Raw genomic sequence first — 20,802 nt, 5'->3', positions numbered from 1 at the left:
ACAATTGGTTTGTAAAAATGGTGCCAACTTCAGTAGTGTGGATCTGGTTTCGTTTTCATCCGTCAGATACCCACCAAAGCACAGTTTTTGGTAGAACATGCAAGCGGGCCGAAAAACCTGGGGCTGCACAGCGTCAACGCATTAGCACCGTCCAGTAGGGCTGTTCGATATAACGATATATATCGGATGACGATATAAAAACGTCTATCGTTTCATTTTACGCTATCGTTTGTTTCGTGGTGTCGCAAAATAAACTGTTTACGGCAATATTTTTTCATCGTTTTGATGGCCACTGTAGTGGCTATGTTAATTTCTTAAAGTTCTCTCTTTCTCTTATATTTAATATAACCACACTACAGACGGACAAGCGCCTGTTTTTATGTGTTGTCGTTAGCAACAACAACGGTAACACCATTGCGTGTCCGCTTGTTTATGTTCCACATAAACCTTTCACAATAAAGCTCAAGATCCTGTTGAGACTTTTCAAAATAAACTAAATCACATGAAAGAGCAGATTATTTACGGATGAGAAGTAAAAAAGAGCCGCCAGGTGCTAAAAAATAAACCTTAGACTCAAACGTTAAAACAGGCTTTTCCCCGCAGCACGCTGTGTAATAAATACTCACAAAGAAAACGGCGGCCGCTACAACTTAAGTCTAGAAATGTATAGTTTCATGCATCTGTTAAAACACTCGACTCCAGCTACATGACGCGCAGCTGGAAACACTTCTCGCAAGTCGAGCTGCCCGAGATTCACAGAATTTACAGAAAATGTTACAATTTTGTGATTTATATCGTTATCGGACGATAGAATTCTTATATCGGGATATGAGATTTTGGTCATATCGCACAGCCCTACCATCCAGCCCCACGCACGGGCCGATCCGCGTTAACTGGCTAACGGAGATTTGCTGCATTAACGCGCTTATGGCATTAACGTCATTTTAATGAGATTAACGCTGACAGAACTAGTTTTAATACGACTTTGGCAAGCTATGAAGCTGCAACTCTTGATGGATTGTTGGAGCATTACGGCTACCGTAGTCAGGAGCCTGGTGGATTAATACGTACTGTGCTTCAACATAATATTACCGTATTGTGTGTGTTTAACCTCCGTTAAGTTTTGTGGATATTATACATGGTTATGCAGAGGGTATGTCGGCCAATTTCCACTGGAAATGCCTTTTGGTTAAACTGTCAGCAAGGAATTTGCTTTTGCACTGTTAAATTTTTATATAGCTTTAATGCACATAAAAAACAGCTGCTTGTTTAAGTGAAAATACAAGAGTTTCTGCACAATGAGCTATAATGTGTACATATGCCTCACTTTAGTTATGTTACCAGATGCAGACCTGGACGTCTTGAATCCTTGCTTTCTTTCCTTTGCTTTTGTTTAAGGCCATTAAAATTTTTTGCATTTCTTTTTTGTTGACGCTTTTGTTCTGCAGGTGTTCAGTTTGAGTTGTTCAGTCTGGTACAATCTGATGAGCAGAGAGTGGGTTAAATCCTGTAAGGGTAACTGTCAGGTTCTGGTAGGTGTGTTCTCTAACCATGTTGGAAGGCATTTGTTTTCAAAAACCACACTTAGATAAGGTTTAAAATCTTATTTTTGTTATTCCACTCGAGGACAGAGGGTGAAATCTCTGTGAAAGGCTAGCTAATTAAATTTTTAGTGTTTTCAAATTTGAGGTTTGATTACAAATTCCAAAAGAGAAAGGGTGCAGTTGTCCTGAGAGCCAGGACAGATGAAGGCAAAGATGGTTCTCTGGAAAAGAAGCCACAAAAAAAGCCTCAAGTAATAGTTTTCCTGAAAATGATTCAGCTTCCTTTTGACCTTGTGCCAGTGCTGTTGCTTTATTGCACCATGCAGGCTGCACCTATAAGAATTGTTGCCATGTAATATAAAAGCATAATTAAGGCTTCTTGAGCTTTATCGGCACTGAACACATATTTCAGCTTTAATTAGATATGATGCATTGCCGCCAGGTCTTTTCTGCCTGAACAAGCCCGAAGGCCTTGGTGAGAATAACAGTGAAGGCAGAGTAAACACAATTACTTGCAGTGTATAATGAATGTGTGACACAGCCATCTATGAATCCACTCTCTGAACAAATCACTCCCTTGAGGATTCTGTACAATATTCACCCACAACAGCAACACCCCCAGCATGTGTGTGTGCATGTATGTGTGTGTTTTCTTATATTTGGCTGGTGCGTTTCTGTCGACCTGTGGGTTACCCTGCTGTGTTTCAAGTGGAAGCTTAAATGTAATAGGTCAATAATCAGGAACAATCCCTCCCAAAGCAGTGTGAAACCCACACACATGCATACTTTTGAGTTCTCTGTGGCTGGATCCCCTGTGGTTCCTCAGCACAGATCAAATTGGTATTCAACCAGACAAAGGCAAGTGTTTGGGTTGTCACCTTCACTCTACCCCCCTCCTCTTTCCCTCTTTCTCCAAGTGTTTTCACTTTGTTCATTGTGCCTTTGAGAGATATATATAGATATCTATATATAGATATACATACATACATACATACATACATACATACATACATACATACATACATACATACATACATACATACATACATACATACATACATACACATATATATATAAAAAATATTTTTTTATTTATTCTAAACTTATAAAGCCTAGAAAATGCAGCTCCTCTCCACTCCACTTCACTTCACTAATGGGTAGCTTGTCCAGTTGCAGGCTTGACCGTTGAGAATAATGAATTCTTGTTGGCAGTGTTCATCTGACACCTGCTCAGACAGCCAAAATGAGTTTCAGAAACACCTTCCCAGGCAGGCTCTGGCGACTTTGTCATTGTGTGATAGTCCTTGGCTCCATCAATTGTGTCTGTCTCTCACTGCGAATGTCTTTGTGCGTCCGCTGGGTGTGCGTGTGGCGGTTGTGATTTTTTTGCATGGTTCCTGCTAGAATAATGAGGCTTGTAGGGGACAGCTGCTCGGGGCTGAGGCTGGGCATTAACCCGACAGATGGAGCCGGCCTGGGCTCCAAGCTCTGCATATGGTGGCCAGGAGAAAGGCTGGCTAATGGAGCACACACACGCACACAACCATATCCCATGCACACATGCATGGCCAAACTTGACACACAGGACCCTAACACATTTTATCATAAAACAGCGTCAGCTAATTTTATCTGGCTTGCTCTGAGTGATGTTGACAGAACTTTACTGGAGGGTGTGCATGTGTTTGTGTGAGTGGTGTGTGCTAGCCAGACCCTCAAAGTGAGGGGGCAGGTTGTCAGAGTCATATGCCACATGCTCTGTCACCTCCTATTGATCCCTTATCCCCTCCCCCATGGTACAGCACAGACTGACAGACAGACCCCTGCTACTCTGCACGCACCTCTGTTTTAAAGAGTCCCTGGTCATTCACAGTCTTAATTCTCTCTCATGCTTTGCACACGAGACACTGGTTCACAGAAAATTGACATTTTACCCTTTTTTTCTGAATTTTTTTCAGAGGGGTTGTACATAAAAATGGCAGTGTCCAAATTAGTTGGACCACACATTAAAAAGACTTCAGCCAGCCAGATGTCTAGTACAAAATCTGTGTAATGTTCAATGTAACTCATAAAGGAAACATTTTGTCCTGACTCATTCCTGGCAGCTTCTCGCCTAAATCAAACCTGTAGATTTAACGCAGCTCAGATAGTGTCCAAACCTGCAGACACTGTCGGAAATTGAGATGTGACTAATATTGCCTAATACTTACAGTAAATACTTTCCTAATCTTAGTTTTATCTGGTCGGAAAGTGAAAGGACAATTATTTATTCTTCCTGTAAGAATAAAAGTGCTGCACAGTAGAGAAATCTGAAAACTCTACTTTTGTGTTTATCATAAATATGCCTACCTCTGTGATCGCTTAATTTATTTTGACGAAAGCAGCTGATCACAAATTACAGTTTTTGAGCTTTTGTGATGTTCAGTCTGTTGTCCGTTCTTCTGCAATTCACAAAAATCCCTGCTCCTCCTACAGCATTGGACAGATGTTAGTCAAATGGGATTAAGTTCTCCTTTATGTGACTGTGTGTGAGCTCCCTCGACTTCCCATTAGTTTTGGTTTTTTTAAATCAATTTTTAGTGTTTTTTTTCTCCTCTATTTTCTTATCTTAAAACAATAACTCGGACAAATTTTCATACCGATCCACCTTAGTGTGAACGGAGCGTGAAACCCTCTGCCTCTCTCTGTCACTCATCCCCAGCACACACTGTGTCTGCTGACTGTGTTTTAGAGATGATAGAAGACCACCGCGAGCACTTTCTTTCCAGCTCATGAATCAATATGCGGCTCACGGTGTGTGCTCACGGTTGTGAAATTTAAGTAAATTCGAGACTAATCAGAACTAGAAGAATCTAAAGCATCTAAGCAGGTTTATTTCCCCAATGCGATCACTCAAGCATAGTTTCTAATCTTTTTATTTCACAAACGACAAATTAAATAAGAGCCTAATCATTTTGACGTTTAGCCTCATAGACTGCCTCGTGTTCCTAGTATTCCTCTAACAGAGCTGTCTCTAAATCTCTATTGACTTTTGTTAGAGAAAATAGTTTGAGTAACATCAGTAGACTAATCTTAAATCTATGATATGGGGGGATTGATTTCTGCTTTGGGGTGCTGGAAGCATAACAATAACACTCCTGACAGTAAGTTGCCCAAAGCCTCTTCAGTATCGACTGCTGACGTAATGCAGTTGTGAGCATGGCTACAGCTGGGATAGGGATGGTTCCCTTCGCTTGCAGGATCCATCAGTGGCATCTGTCAAGTCATTAGTCCTCACAATCCTATCTATTGACCTTCAGCTGTCCTTGTTTTTGTGACTGTTGAGAAAATGACAGAATGATGGCAAAATAAAATAAGAAACTGAGGGGGATGATAGGTAATCTACAAGAAGAAAGAGTGATAATATCAGCATCATGATTAATATTTTTCTGACTCCTTGAAGACTTTGCTACTGACTGCACAGATGGATTGGTGTTTATGTGGCACTTTTCTGGTGTTATTGACCACTCAACGTGCTCTAACACTGCGAGCCACATTCACACACTTTTTTTTTTTGTGCTTTCTTCTATGCACGCAAATGCCTGTCTTAGGTGCACATTTAGATTTGATATCTTGGCATGTGGACTACAGCTTCTGGGGACTGGAACCCCTAAACATCTGAATCCTGAGCCGGAAGATCGGTGTTCCTGAGCCAGTTCTGCCCCTGCTCTTATAATCTGGTTATATTATGATGTATGTGTTGTTGATGTGTCCATGTATGTGCCAGTGGGGGTTGATAGGAATCAGATGTTTCCTGACAGCACTTGGCAACGTTAATAATGCATGTCTTGTCACTGAGGGGCAGATGCAAGGTTAGATTGCTGTATCGGGGTATTGATTTGTGTGTGTGTTTGGTTGTGTGTGTGTCCATGAGCTCATATGGTTGTGTAAAAATTGAGCAACACCGTGCAGACTTCTATGCATAAAAAAGTTTTCTCCAAAAGCTGCAGTATTGCTGTAGTATGGCTTAAGAATTTATAAACCTCACATAAACAGCAGATCTCCTGGCTGAGACTTATGCACATATTAATAATATTTAGTTCAGCCAAATTCTGAAATATTATTTGTCTAGTCCGGCAGTTGTTTTTGATTTTACTCGATTAAATGTAGGATATAAGCCTCTGAAGATTTCTCTGTTCAACCCAAGACAATTGAGGTCCAGAGAGAGGAGTGCATTTTTAAGATGTCAACAGAAAGATGGCATTAATATTATCATTTATGCTGTTTTTTTTTTCTTTTTCAGAAAGTAGTTCCATAAAAAGGGACTGAGATGTTTCCAAGTTATCCTGAGAAACAAGCAGCTTCTGGAAAGGCACATAGATGATTTGAAATTATGACATTTTTAATGTTTTTAAACTATAAATGCTATTTTATTTACGTCAAATATAGTGATGGAAGCAGACATTTGAAAAAATAATGCAAACAATAACTGTTTACATGGAGAGATCGCACTTTTTCTAAGTGGTAGAATGTGTTTTTTGGTATGACAAGTTCAGTCCACTCAGTATATAATGCCATGAAAATGTGCTCATACTAAATACCTGACAATACACTTATTGTATTAGATGAATGTGTTCATCTGTGTGCAGACATGGTCACGACAACCTCCTGAAGTTCAAATCCAAGTATGAAAGAAAGGTGATTTAAGTGACATGTGACACACAGTGACACGGTTGTTGGTGCCAGACGAGCTGATGTGAGTATTTCAGAAACTGCTGATGTACTGGGAAGAGAAATTATCTAGTGAATGGTAGTTCTTTGGGAGGTTGTTCTTAGTTAAGGACAGAGATTAGAGGAGAATGACTAGACTGCTTGTTTTCACAATTTGACATAAAAAAAAATGAAATCCATTCTGGATTGTATCAAAGTTTAAGAGTAGTGGTGATGTAATGATGTGGGGGATATTTTTTGGCACACTTAGACCCCTTAGTACTAACTGAACATCATGTAAATGCAACAGCCTATCTGAGTCTTGTTGCTGGCCATGTCCATTCCATTTAAGACAACAATATACCCATCTTCTTATGGCTACTTCCAGCAGGATAACACGCCATGTCACAAACTCAAAACACACACACTGGTCCAATGTACTCAAATGGCCTCCACAGTTACAAGATCTCAATCCAATAGCTTTGGGGTGTGGTGGGATGGGAGATTTGCATCAGATCTGCAGCAACTGTGTAATGCATCAATATAAACCAAAATCTTTGAGGAATGTTTCCAGCACCTTGTTGAATCTATGCTACAAAGACTTAAAGCAGATCTGAAAGCATCAGTTGGTCTAAACTGGTACTAGCAGGGTGTACCTAATAAAGTGGTTGATGAGTGTACCTTCGCAATCCCTTCAATGCTACAGCGAGGTCAAAATTTAAGAATTTTTGCACTAAAACGTTAGTGTTGAGTTATTTGGTGGATTGCCTTCAAATGAACCAGATGCTCTGCAGCTGGATGAAGTGTAATAATTGTCACCACTATGTTTGCCTGAAGGGTTTTTTAAACCACATTTTCCTGGTTGTGATTTTCTATTAGTCAAAGCTGCACTGGCATAACGTTGACATGCTAGCACACTAAGGAAAGACGGTGAACATGTTGTTATATTGTGTTTTGAGAACCAGCTCAATGCAGCGCTAACATAAGTAAGGCTTTGGAGAGTCATTAGCAGTCTAAAGATGCTTGTCTGTAATTTTATGAACCAACCCTTTCAGCAAAGGATTACAATCATAAAAAGTCTTCCAACAGCTTCTGTAAGTTTCCAAAGTTAAGCTCCCTGCCTTTTGAGCATCGGTGCTTTGGTTGCTTTGAAAGCCAGCCTTGGTTTCCTTATAAAAAATACATGAATGTGCTTAATAACTAAAGAATACAGTCCTAGCAAAGAAGTTAATGTTTTTCCTTCTCCTTCCAGGACAGTGACCTGCTAACATTTAACATCTCAGCTCATCATTCCTGGTGGAGTGAACATGGCCCCGGCTGTGTGCGGAGAGAGATGCCACAGGCTCCTGGGGTCCATACCACGGAGAGCCACTCCTACATCACTGTCATGGGCTGCTTCGTGGACTATCAGTACATTGAGGTCATGCACAGTGGGGCACAGATTCTTGTTGCTGTGAGTACAAGTTAACAATACCCGCTGACATTATGCACATTAAAATACCGTTCATACGCTGAGTCTAGATGGCCAGGACTTCATTGTATCACAGTAAGTTGGATATCTGTGAGTTAAATGTGAACAGAATAGAAAGGAAGGTGATGTTTTTGTCTTACTTTAAGCTTAAGTTATTTTGTCCGGGACAGCTTCCTCTGCCCTGGTCTCCAAATGAAAAATTGCTCAGTTGTTTTGTCTGCTGAGGCTCAGACTTGCCAGATGCTAACAGGTTACTCAAACACTGGAAGGACTGTTATTGTTCTCTTTATAAGCTCTGTATCAATTCGCCAAAAACTCCCATCCTGCCAGCATGGACATTCTCACACACACACACACACACACACACACACACACACACACACACACACACACACACACACACACACACACATATGACCGACTGCCCCAATCCTGGATGGGTGCCAGGGCACTCTTGGTGACCAGCTCTGCAGGAAGTTTTGGGTTCAAGACACGCACAATGGCACAGATTTACTCACACTAACAGTCACTTACCCTCTGACTCCACCGTGACACACCCACACCTATTTTTCACAGTTATTGTCACTTTAATACATGTGGAGTAGTTAATGTTGGCAGTAGGTGACAGACAGAAAGAGAGAGTGAACACACAGTGATGTTGTCAGCCTTGAACTACGATGTACCAGTGTGTTTCAGAGTCCTGTTGATTTTATCTAATGCTGGAATTATTTACAACACTTATTTACAAAGTGTCGTGAATGCAGTTTGATAGATTGGAAACAAGCAAAGGGACCCAGCCATGAGAAGCACTGGATTTTACCATTCATCCCATGGCCCCCACGGAGAAGGATAATAAAATGGCTGGCCTCACTTTACAGCCCCGGCACTCTCGCTGAACCTCATTACTACTTGCATTATGCACAGTGAATTGGTTTATCCTTCGCCTTCGTTGGATTTCTACTCCACATGAGATGGCAACACCCTTTTGCCTGCAATTTACATGAAATTGTTCAACCAAGCATTCAACTGCAACTCCACGGGACTCGTTCCCTAGAGGAGCAGGGAAATTGGTACTGAAATCTTAGCGTCACGAGTGACATCGTTTTCCCTGTATCCCCACTTCCTCTCCGGGTAAATGCAGGGCTCTGCTTAGGAAAATTGAATCCTTTTGAGATGTCCACTGTTGTTTTGGTTAGTCCCCTTTTCCTCTCTCGCTGGAAAACGGGGCCAGACGGGGAAAAAGAAAGAGCTGAAGGGATGGTTGAAAAGAAAAGGAAGAAAGTGGGGTGTCCCTTTGTCTTTGTTAGAAGGGTTTCAAGGTCGCAGTGAGAGACCATTAAATATTTAGTTTGGGCTCCAAGGAGCATGTTTCATTAAGTTGAAAAATGTGGATCCATCGGCCAATAATGGAGGCATCGCTGTCATCTATCAGCTCAGATTTGTCATAAGCTGGATGGAAGGGCTTCAGAAGTAAAGCTTTGGGTTAGGGGGAGTCTGCCTTGTTTTGTTGCTACTGCTGCTGCAGGCAACATTCAGCCAAAAAAGGAACTTCAAGATTTGAAGGATGAGCTTGAAGTGGAGGCAACCTTTTCGAACTGGGTTAATGTATTATTCATTTATCACTGCGAGGGATATTTTCCTTCATCTCTGTCCTTCTATTCTTTGTTGTCTTCACTAAATCGATATTATAGTACACATCGCTGTTTACTGGGTTTGGTTATCATAGTACCGTTATAAGAATGAGTCATTAAAAGATCAATGCAGTCAGCAGAAAACCCACAGTTGTTTTTGTCGTCTCTCTGTATCGTCCCGTCTTCCGTCTTTCTTCTTTCACTCCTGTGAACTTGCTTTACTGGTAAATAAAACAGTTGTGTCTGAGAAAACATTTCCAGTGTGGTAGGTAGAGTGTGGGTAGGAAGACGGCCAAAAAAGGAAAAGAAAAATGGTGCAGGATGTGAAATTGAGTTTACATCTGTAGACATAACTCTTACGAGCTTAAAGGGAACAGTGAAAGCTGTCTGAGATGCTGTGCTACTCATAAAACAGCCGGAGAAAGTGCTTTCGTGTACACACATACACACGCAGATATCATATCATTTAGCGTAGGTTATTGCTGCCACAGGCAATGCTTTCTTCTGTTGCATCTCTATTCCCTAGAAACCCGCAATGGGTGGAAGATGATAACGGGAGAATCGGCAGTGTGCGTCATTCTCTCGTTCCATTGCTCATTTCCTCTGTTTTCATGTTTTTCCCACATCACATTCTCACAGCTCAGCCCGTCTTCCTGTCTTTTTCCTGAACAGATCTCGCACTGTTTGACCTTCACGTCATTCAAATTCACAAGAACCTAAACAACAAACGATGACAATGCATTTCTTGCTCACTCAGTGTCACTTGTGCTCCTTTTTCTCTTGCGCTTTGACAGCTCTGTGATGTCGGTCTACTCTCTGTTTTAAAGGCGCAGTTTGCTTTAGCACCAGGGGGCAGGGTAATATGGTGGATGAAGCAGCCGCAGTTGATTAGATGGGTATTTTCAGCAGGGTTGGCATGAGTAGACCGCTGTGATCACTACTCTGGGGTCTGTTTGTCTACAGGGTCTGTGTGTGTTCTTTGGCTGTTGAGAATCTCTCAGCTCACCAGCGTTAAAACATCACGGGCACCCAGGCTGCCCCCTGATACATCGGAGAGGTCAGAGTGCTCTCTCTGGCAAGTCCTTTAGTCCATGCTCTTTATTCCAGCTCTCGTGCTGAGCAGCACTACTGGGAATGCATTTTTTTTTCTGTTTTTGTGTAAGATGCACTGGGAGCCATGTGGAGGATTTCTCCAAAAACATTAAATAGCTGTGCATCGTCCAGTATAACAATGGCACAAAGCACCTCTCTGATATGTCAGCATTGACACTGCGTTTTAGCTGCACTGTAAGTTTTACAGCTTCTGCCTCAAAGGATTATAAAGATTCTGGGATTAAAAGATTTATAATGCAGTAGTGAGCAGTTATTAGGGCTGTGCACAATACCATCGTTCCCTCGAAGCTGGACAGGAAACTGCAGGATCTAGGACTGAGCAGCTCCCTCTGCAGCTGGATCCTTAGCTTCCTGTCTGACAGACGCCAAGTGGTCAGACTGGGCAGCATCACCTCATCCCCCATCACACTGAACACTGGTGCTCCACAGGGGTGTGTACTGAGCCCTCTCCTGTACTCACTCTACACCTACGACTGCACAGCCACTAACAGCTCCAACATCATTGTGAAGTTTGCGGACGACACTACAGTGGTGGGTCTTATCACCAACGGTGATGAGACGGCTTACAGGGAGGAGGTCAGCACCCTGACCCACTGGTGTCAAGACAACCATCTCACCCTCAACGTCGCAAAGACAAAGGAGTTGATAGTGGACTTCCGGAGGTGCAGAGAAGTACACACCCCCATCACCATCAACGGCGCTGCTGTGGAGAGAGTGAGCAGCTTCCGGTTCCTTGGCGTACACCTGGCTGAGGATCTTACGTGGTCAGTACACATAAACAAAACAGTGAAGAAGGCGCAGCAGCACCTCTTCTTTCTCAGGAGACTGAAAAGATTCGGCATGAGCCCCCGCATCCTCAGGACCTTCTATCGCTGTGCCATTGAGAGCATCCTCACTGGATGCATCACCACCTGGTATGGCAACAGCACCGCCTACAACTGCAAAGCTCTCCAGCGAGTAGTGCGGTGCTTTGAACGGATAATTGGAGGTGTGCTTCCCTCCCTCCAAGACATCTACAGGAAGCGGTGCCTGAGGAAAGCGGGGAGGATCATCAAGGACTCCAGTCACCCCAGCCATAAACTGTTCAGACTACTTCCATCAGGAAGGAGGTTCTGCAGCATCCGGTCCCGTACCAGCAGACTGAGAGACAGCTTTTTCCATCAGGCCATCAGACTGCTGAACACGTCATAGACACCTCAGCTTCACTACTGGAACTTCAACATTATGCACTCCACACTGTATATAAATGCCACTTGTTTTGCACATATTCAACTCTGTATATTTTATATATTTTATTATTATTATTATTATTATTATTATTTTATTTTATTTTTTTACTATTTAATTTGTAAAAATGTGTATACACACACACACACACACACACACACACACACACACACACACACACACACACGTAGGAAAATATTTAGTATACACATCCAGAAATGCATACACTATTATATATTGTACATATATTTATTAGTTTCAGGTTGGCCATTCTTGTATTTTGCTCGTTTGTGTTGTTGTGTTTGCACATCTCTGTTGCTTGTGGGGCTCGCACACAAGAATTTCACTCGCATGTGCTGTGCCAGTGTGCCTGCACATGTGATGTGACAATAAAAAGTGATTTGATTTGATTTGATTTGATTTGGTTGCAGCCAAAAGCGAAGCGGAGAAGAGAACGACCTCAAGACCAGAGGAGAAGAAGGGGAGAAAAAAAAAAGCAACTGGTCGCTGTTATACTTCAAAGGCTGTCTCGGCCAAGAGCTTTAATTGTTAATCTGGTTTGCAGGGTGAAGGATAAAGATTATCTTATTATAGTATTTGGTCTTTTTAAACTTAAGAGAGAGCGCAAAAAGAAGAGTCAACAGAGGAGAACGTGGAAGTGAAACACAAGCAAGTTTAAATGAGTTAACTTCATCTCCAGTGCGATGCTCGCTTACCTGTTTGCTCATTGAGCGCCTACTTGTTTTGTTATTTACCTTCTTGTTTCGGCTTCAGTCCATTCGTTTCTTATCCCACAGAGCCCCATTTTTCCTTCCTTCACTCAGACTTCATCTAAAATCTATTGTGTGGGGCAGCGTGTGAAGAACAGCCTGTGTTTGCTTTCTTTATGCAGCTTTTATTTCTGCTTGGGTAAGCCTGTTGTGTTTGTGTGACATTAGCACGCTGTTAAGTGCAGTTACTTGATGTGGAAGATGCAAATAAGCACCGCAGACACTTCCCAATGCCTTGTGGTTGTATGTCAGCTGTACAGACCCGTGTTCTTGCGTATGTGGGAGAAAACATTGATAAATGTGGACTGTGCACTCCCTTATAATGGTTTGTCATTAAACATGCAGCTGTCTACACACGAACACACACATCTAATTTTCTGCAGATGAGTTGGCACCTTATTGTCAGGCAGAGTCCTGTGCAATTAACCTACAGGACATCTGTACCACCTCTCTATCTGTTTTGCGCCTCTCTGCATCCCCTCCCCCTTTCTCCCATGTGGTATGTTTTACCTGCAAATTCCTTTAATTGTAGTGCACTCAGTGAGTTTTCTCCTGACACTGAGCCACAGTCAATACTGTGTTAATTAGCTGTTAGATCGACCCAGATATCCGTCGTTACGAGCACATGCATTAACCAGGCAGCAAAGAACTGACGACGTCTTGAGATAAACTGAATTTAAGTGTGGCATGGTGGAAAGAGCAGTATATGGGGCTAAAACTGTTAACTAAGGCTGAAGTTGTGCAAGGCAAAACAGTGGCTGGAGACAACTTGAGATCTTGTTGCCTTTGAAATGGTTGCTTTGAAGGGGAGGGGGTCAGGCCTGTGACCATTTGCAGTCAGTTGCTGTCTTCAAAGTGATGGATGGTGATAAAACAGCAATAAGACAGTCAGTCTTCTATCAGTTTGTGGCTGAATGGGAACAAGTTGGCAATTAAATGCAATCTGTTTGTGATAATATGGTGATTAACTTTGATAAATCTGGAAAAATTACGACTCGTTTGTAGTCTATGTTCATCGGAAATGCAGAGTCCAGCCAGAGCCTCAGATTTGAAACTGAAATTCCTCCACAAAAAGTGATGCAATTGCTGCAAAACAGCTATTTAACAGCAAAATACCAGGCAACCCTCGAATATGACCTGCTGGCAACTAATTGAGTTGGAAAAATGAATTGCAGGGCTGATGTCCTCAGCACAGATTGACTCCAGTTGCTTGCAACATGCTGGCAGCACGTCTACATACATAGTTTTGACAAACTGCACTGTGTCAGGCAGTGACTGCAGTCACTCCAAGGCAGACTGCAATTGTTTGGTGACAAGTTGCTTCCCAACAACCACAACTTTTTTTTTTTTTTTTTTTTTTTGTAGTATCGCAATAGTGCAAATTTGCGTATGTATTTTGCGATGGACGTTATACAGAGAGGTTTTGAAACATTATAAGTGTGCTTCCATAAAGTCCTTCAAAATCCCAATTGCACGTTGCTGGACACAGATGATGCTGTATATGCTGTGGATGCTGATTGGTTGACAAATGAACCAGAGCAGGGAAGAAACCAACAGCAGAAATCACCAGGAAAGGAAGAAGTTTAAAAAGAATCAAAGACTAAAAAGGTATCAACAGGGGCTGCTGTGGACACTTTGCATTGTTTTTAACACTCGGTTTCACTTTAGTTCTTTGTGTGTTATACCCAGCCGCCTGGAAAAAGCAACAACGAGATGAGTAGTAGCACACAGACCAGTTTTACCACATATTTTATGCACTCTATCCATCCACAGATGTTTTCTCCTCTCATATCCATGGACTCCCAACATGCTACCACTAGTGAACCACAATTTCAGCATTAGTTGCAAAGAGGCTACCTTTTACCTACTCTAATGTGACCGAAAAAAGCTAATGATCAGTATTTTCATAAACTGTCAAATATTTTTTTTGTGGAGTCTTAATTATCTTTCACAAAATCCTTTGTTGATATTTGTCATTTATATGAATATCAAATTACTTATTTGAAATAGTAAAGCAGCATTTCTTCCAGTTAGAAAAGCTGTAACTAACGAATGCCTTCCTAAGTCATTATCACACATGAACTGCAGCCTTTAACTTTACCTGGCTGAGCTGCATGCGAGAGCACAACTGTCTGACTCAGATTAGACATGAAGTGGTTTTTATCCTACCAGCTCCAATCAGGCATGACTAAAATATCTCAACGACAAATGTACTTTTTTTTACTGGAAAACCACAGGCAGGTCCGATTTTATAGTTAACATCCACATTCATAATCTCCAAGTGATGAACTCGATGTTTTATGATTTCGATCAAAATTAAATAACATTAGTGATTTCCTGACATTCGTTTCCTGAAAAACTGACACCAGAGCATCGTGAGCTGCACTTTGCATTCATTTTACAGCGGTTGACCAAAGTAGCTGCATGCCCAGTGGATTGATGTTTATGAGTGAAAGTCTATTTTCAAAGGTGGCTTTGTGTCTTTCTGGACAGACACATTCATTGTAAACTTGACCTTCATTAGCCTATGCAAATAAAAGTAACCTTTCTCTAGCTCTGTGCCTGATCTTCTCACTCACACACACATTAATGTCAGAGCCTTTAACTTCTCTTCGGCCTCATTATCTGAGAGAAGAAATGCAAATGGCACTGAAATACTATTAATACCTGCTTAGTTCACTCGGCTTAATGAAGACCCACTGGAGGACATCTTTACTTGTTTTCCTGAACTGAAGTTATAGTATCCAATTGTCCGCCTGCTTGCTTCTTTCTCTGTGTTATTAATTCTGGAGATCACTGTTCACTGCTCAGCAGCCCCGGAGACAAAGGAGAGAAAACAAAGAAGAGAGTGGTATTTAGTGTTAGAAGAGCCGAAAATCGGGAATCACCGAGGGCTGGAGAGAAAGAGAGTAGAGGAGGTTTGCAGATCGCAGAGTGACAGGAACATATAGACCTGTGTTTAGAAAAGTGACTACTATAAAGACACATAAAGTGCACAGCGCAAAGGAGAAGGAAAAATGATTGGCAGCCAAATTAGTTGGCTTTAGTGTGGCACGTCTTCACAGAAAGACTGAGGTCAAGTCACCGAGGACATGCGGGGGCTTTATGTGCTTAATTAATATGACATTCATTTCTACACATAGGTGCCGAAAACTGAGTGTGTTGGTGTGTGTGTGTGTAAGTTTGAGTGTGAGACACAGAGAGACAGGCATTTTATTAGCTTCATTTAAGGACGCTTAATATGCAATGATACATAAGTGGAGCTCTGTCACTTGTTATTGAGGACACCGACCTATATTGGCTGCTGCCTCCAGCAAAAAGCCGCCCAGCGTTCGCGTCTCTGATTTTTTTTAAATCGCATTTCCTGTCGCACTAAATGCATGGAAGCAATATAAAAAAGGACTTGAAGACAGATCGGTTTAAGATTAGCTCTAACATGCAGTGTCCGACTTTCCTGCAGCCAGTTGTTATGAGCGAATGAGTAAGAGAGATGTAATTTGTTAGCTGTTAATTGTTAACAGGAGAACTGCTGGAATTTTTTGGCCTCTTGACACATGAAGTTTTCCCATTTGTGAGCTACGCGTCAGTACTTGCAAACTGCTTTTGTGAAAATGGTCTGCTGTCAGTGGGAGTTTCAGAGCTCTATCAGACACCAAAATTCGGCTTTTTACACATAAAATCAAAGCTGCAGTCCTGACTTTTCTAGACATCACCTGACAGAGTTGGTTCAGGCTTATGACATTAAGTCTTCTACCTGCCAGCTCCTTTGTGCAAAGTCTGTGTGGTGTTGGGATTGAACCAGTGCATGAATAGCGCAGCTAATAAAACTGTGCATTTACTGTTTGTGAATTGGAATCATGTGTGTTCCCGCCTGCAGGCAGCAGTCTCGCTTTAACCGCACCGAGTAGTTGAAGAAGCGCAAACGCATCTGAAGCAGACTATTTCCTGCTGTGTGCTAAATCTGAGAAAGCACAACAGGGAAAAATATCCTGACCTGATTCTTCCTAAATTGTCCAAATTTAGTGGAAACCATATAAAAGAGGAATGGAAGATAAAAATCAGCTGTAACATGCAGTGTTTGATCTGTCTTGCTGTCAGCATTTATTTCCCATGCCTGACCGTTCGATGGGCACACTTTGAGTGTTTGGCTTCGGTTGATAGTCAGTAAAATTGTTATATCAGACACCAAAACATCTCAGCATTTTATGATACTATGAATCACAATTTTGCATCTCTCGATTGTTAAGAGACAGGAAATATTTTTCATCTGTCAAAAGGTACACACTAGAATTACCCTGTTCACATTACAGTGTAATCTGCCAGACATCTGTACCACCAGCAACCTGCTTCTACATGTATTAGGCAAAAGCAGTGTTGGGTAATTGCACTGCAGTGCACATAGCTTTGCTTTAAAATTACTGCCCATATTTTCTTTGCTATCGCTGAATTGACCATGAACTATTAGATTGTTCTTCACTGCCATAATCATAACAGCAAAGGTATTCAATCAAAATGGCAAAATATTTATTCGTGAAAGAATGTCCAGACACCGACAAAATCAATGAAGCAGCACATGAAAGCTTTTCTGGCAGCTCAGTTATCCAACAAACCTTACGTAGACAGTTTATGTCGACGCGCACTTTAATTCGACTCACTTGTGTATGCTACACAGGCATCTGCTTCCTGCTCTGGCCTTCTACGCTGATGCTTTGCCTATCCTGTGTTTGGGTCAACCCCAGACTGGAGAAATCAGGGCCCTTTTTATGAAGTTTAAATCAACATGCACTCATGCATATATTAACTCATAAGAGCACACACTTTTACAGGCAAAACACACATGGGCACACACACCGAGACACAATAAAATTGAAAAACGGGGTGTGCCCCCTGCTGTTAACACCATCTTGTGTTTGACACTGGCTTTATACATATGCTAATTCACCTCCATTTCACTGCCAGTGTAATGGATGGGGTGAGACCAGCAATTAGATATTAGAAAGAAAAAATATAGTGACAGCGAAGCAGAAAGAAGAGTATCTTATCTAGCCCACACAGAGACAGAGACCTTCCCTTTTATACTAAATGTGACACCTGCTTTTCACTCATAAATAAAACATTTAATCTACATCTGGAACTTCAGTGAAGGTCCAACAGATTTTGTGCGTGCGTAAAATGGAGCAAAAACGCAAACGACAGAGACGAACAGCACATTATCTTTGTTTCATCTATAATTACATCAGCCAAGCTGAGTTATATGTTGAATGAATCTTACATAAATAGATATCATCGCGCACAGTCATTACCCCCTCGGGTTTTGTGTTTGTGAACCCAGTGTGCGAGCAGGGCAGCGTGCCCGACGCTGTTTTAATTGGCATGGCAGAGTGCCAAGTGATGGATGGGTGGCTGGGTGCAGAGACTCGCTGTGTATATTTCTGAGTTGACAGCCATCTGCCAGTGCCACGGGCCATTCCCAGTGCTGTGTTTCCCCACATGTGTGTTCCTCCTATAGTCAGCTGTGTGCTGGCTCTGCTGCTTTCTGCTGTGTTTGTGGACACGGGCAAACACTCTATGCACACTCCATAACCTACGGCCAAAGTAAAGCAAATTACAGTTAGAGCGAACACACACACACTTATTCATATACAGCCAGTATAGAGAAATGCTATCATAATAATGGCTTTGTATTTTTATTTTCTGGGAGGGAACTTTTCTTTCTATCAGCCAAGGTTGAATCCTGGACAGGGTTGAGCATAGGGACATTTTTCTGGTGACAAAAGTTGCAGCTGTTGGGTTATTTAATGTATTTTATAAGTGTCTAAAAGCTCAAAGAGTTGCAGTGTTAGTAAAAATAAAATGGAAAACAAAGAAATGGGGAAGTGTTATGACTAAACACACTTTTCCCTTCAGTTATTGTTTAATGTGTACTCAGGGAAACCGTGACTTGGTGTTTTTCTCCTGCTGTATCCTACGTTTCTTGGTAGAAAGGGGGAATAAACTCCCCTGTGTTTGACTCTTTCTCTTCACCAGAAGCAGCTGGTGAATAGAACTGTGCTAATAGAGTGCAACATTAAATCTCCCACTGTGGGGCCAAATCCAGCCACTGGGCTTAACAACGTTTCTGGCAGAAACCCTCGACTGCAGTATCTTTTACTGACTAAATGTTCCTTTGTGTATTCCAGCCAGACACTAACTTTGCCTTTCTATGCCGGGCAGGTATTGTGGCAAAGAGTTTTTAGAGGTTATTGTTGCTGCCTGGTTCCCAAGAAAAACATTTAGTATCAGCAGTAAGAATGGTCCAAAACAGTAAAGCTCCAGCCACACTGCTGAGAGGCGCTATGAAGCTCTGTAGAGCAGAGGGAAACTGTAGAGTCAGATGGCAGTTCTCTGAGGATTCCTCACCACAGGGATATCACATTATCAAAAGAGAATTTCTAAGTGCTTTGGCAGGTATTTACAGTGCTTAAGACACCTCTCATGTCTTTATACTTTACTTCCAAGGAGCAGGACTTGTTTGTCTTTATTAAAGTGCTCTTGAGGAATAGTTATATAAAGCAAGACGCTTTATGGAGGTCTTCCAAAGTTTTTCTTTGGACACTGGCTGCTTATTTAGTCATTTTCAGTCTAGGCGTTGTACCTGATCATTTTCCGAGGAATGTTGTTTTTGGGTTTTTTTGTTAAGCCACTTAATACTGACCTGTGAATCATTCAAGCATTTAAAAAAAGGGATCTAACTCAAGTTATGAATCAGTGTTGTGTCTGCACATAAACAGACAGCTTAGCAAAGAACCAGTTTTAGGCACTTTGTTACAAGCAGTCTGTTGCAAAAACACATCATTTGATCTAATTTCTTTAGTTGAACCTACAATTAAACTAATGATAGCACAAATTGCCAGGCATAAAAGATTATTTTGCAAATATTTGTGATTCCCTTAGAGCTGTTACCATAAAACCTTTTCATATCTCGGCATTACGTGCAATGTGTCACGGTTTGGGGCTACAGTTATCTCAATTATGAACTCAGAAAAGTTCTTTCAGATTTTGAGCCACACTGGAACGCCATCTGGAAAGGGTCTGATTGGCAAGGGCTTCATTTTTCAGCACGCCATACTGGCACTGCAGTAGAGCCATGCGTGGATACACAATGGAACACTATCAGAGTGCAGACCTCAACATTATTAAAGCAGTGTGGGATCATCTTGACAAATGAACGAGAGTTCAGGCTGTGTAGAAGAAGAAAGGTGTTCATACCAAATATTTACTTCCAAGCTCATTAGAATTGTACAAAATTGCAAAAAGAAGAAGAAGTAAAGCACAAATTTGTAAGGTGTCTTTTTAAAATGTTTTTGCTCAATAAATGTCTTTAATGATTACTCGATATTCTTGTTCACAGAAAGATTTAATTAATGAACAAGTTATTCTGGCTTTGACCCTGCTCTTTGAGCAGTGTTGCATCACCAGTTAAGGATGCGGAGAACAAACCCATTTTCCTCCTTTATTGTCTCTTTGTCTATCGAGGAAAGCACTCAGCAGCTTAACTTCAGCCTTGCAGGTCTGTGGTGTCTAACCTCCTATGTTTGCTTGTGTGTTCGCAGCTCCTTGGCTTCGTGTACGCCTGCTATGTTGTCAGCGCTATCACTGAGGAGGAGGACAGCTGTGAGTGACTTAACACACACACACACACACACACAAACACACATACACACACTCATTCTTGCAAAGGAGCCTCACAACAATGAGTGAATCACACCCAGAGCCACTCGCACAAGGGAGACGAAAACGCCTGAGTTGAGGGGAATAAAGCTGCATCTTTCTTCTCCCTCTTTTCCTGTCCAACCCTATACCTCTCCTATCTGTACCTCCTTCCTCCCCCACACCAGCTGGGCCCTCTTGTTTTTCTTTCCCTCCAGAACCAAAGGAGCCCTGTGTTACTCTCCACACCTCCTTCAGCCCATTCTTTCCTCTCCTTTCGCTTTCACGTGTACGCTGGGCGCCTTGTCTCTCGCACCCTGTCATCCTTGCTGTTGTTGGAAACCTGTTATTTCCCTCCTTTAATGTACTGTGGCCTTTTGTTTTCTCACTTTCTTCTTTCTGTGTGCCCCACGTTTTAACACTCCAGCCGTCTCATACCTGGTAGAGGTGAGATGGGGCTCTTGTTAACAAACACAAACCTTCTGCCTTCCCCCCCCCCCCCCCCCCCCCCCCCCCCCCCCCAGGCCTGTTTCTTTTGGAGCAACTGAAACATCTAGATTTCTTCTCTGAAGCGGCTCCTCGCAATGTGCTATCTCAGGGCTCTTTTTCTTCTGGTGTATGCTGATCTGTGTTAGTTCCTTAAGTTAAAGTTAGTTGAGGGTGAGAGGCTC

At 42.0% G+C, this 20,802-nt stretch overlaps 1 protein-coding gene across 3 annotated transcripts in view; it reads left to right on the top strand.

Annotated features, from left to right (window-relative positions):
• Positions 1-20,802, top strand: part of nkain4 (sodium/potassium transporting ATPase interacting 4) — a 54,078-nt gene that overhangs the window by 21,490 nt on the left and 11,786 nt on the right. For all 3 annotated transcript variants that reach the window (XM_082520241.1, XM_082520242.1, XM_082520243.1), the window contains 2 exons: positions 7,483-7,683; positions 20,035-20,095. In XM_082520241.1, coding sequence (XP_082376367.1) covers positions 7,483-7,683; positions 20,035-20,095 — 262 coding nt within the window. The remainder of the gene's footprint in view (positions 1-7,482; positions 7,684-20,034; positions 20,096-20,802) is intronic.

The sequence above is a fragment of the Aulonocara stuartgranti genome (assembly GCF_965226115.1).
Source record: "Aulonocara stuartgranti genome assembly, chromosome: 20".
NCBI lineage: Eukaryota > Metazoa > Chordata > Actinopteri > Cichliformes > Cichlidae > Aulonocara > Aulonocara stuartgranti.
Note: the sequence above shows the minus strand (reverse complement) of the source record. Positions and strands in the feature narration are given on the sequence as shown.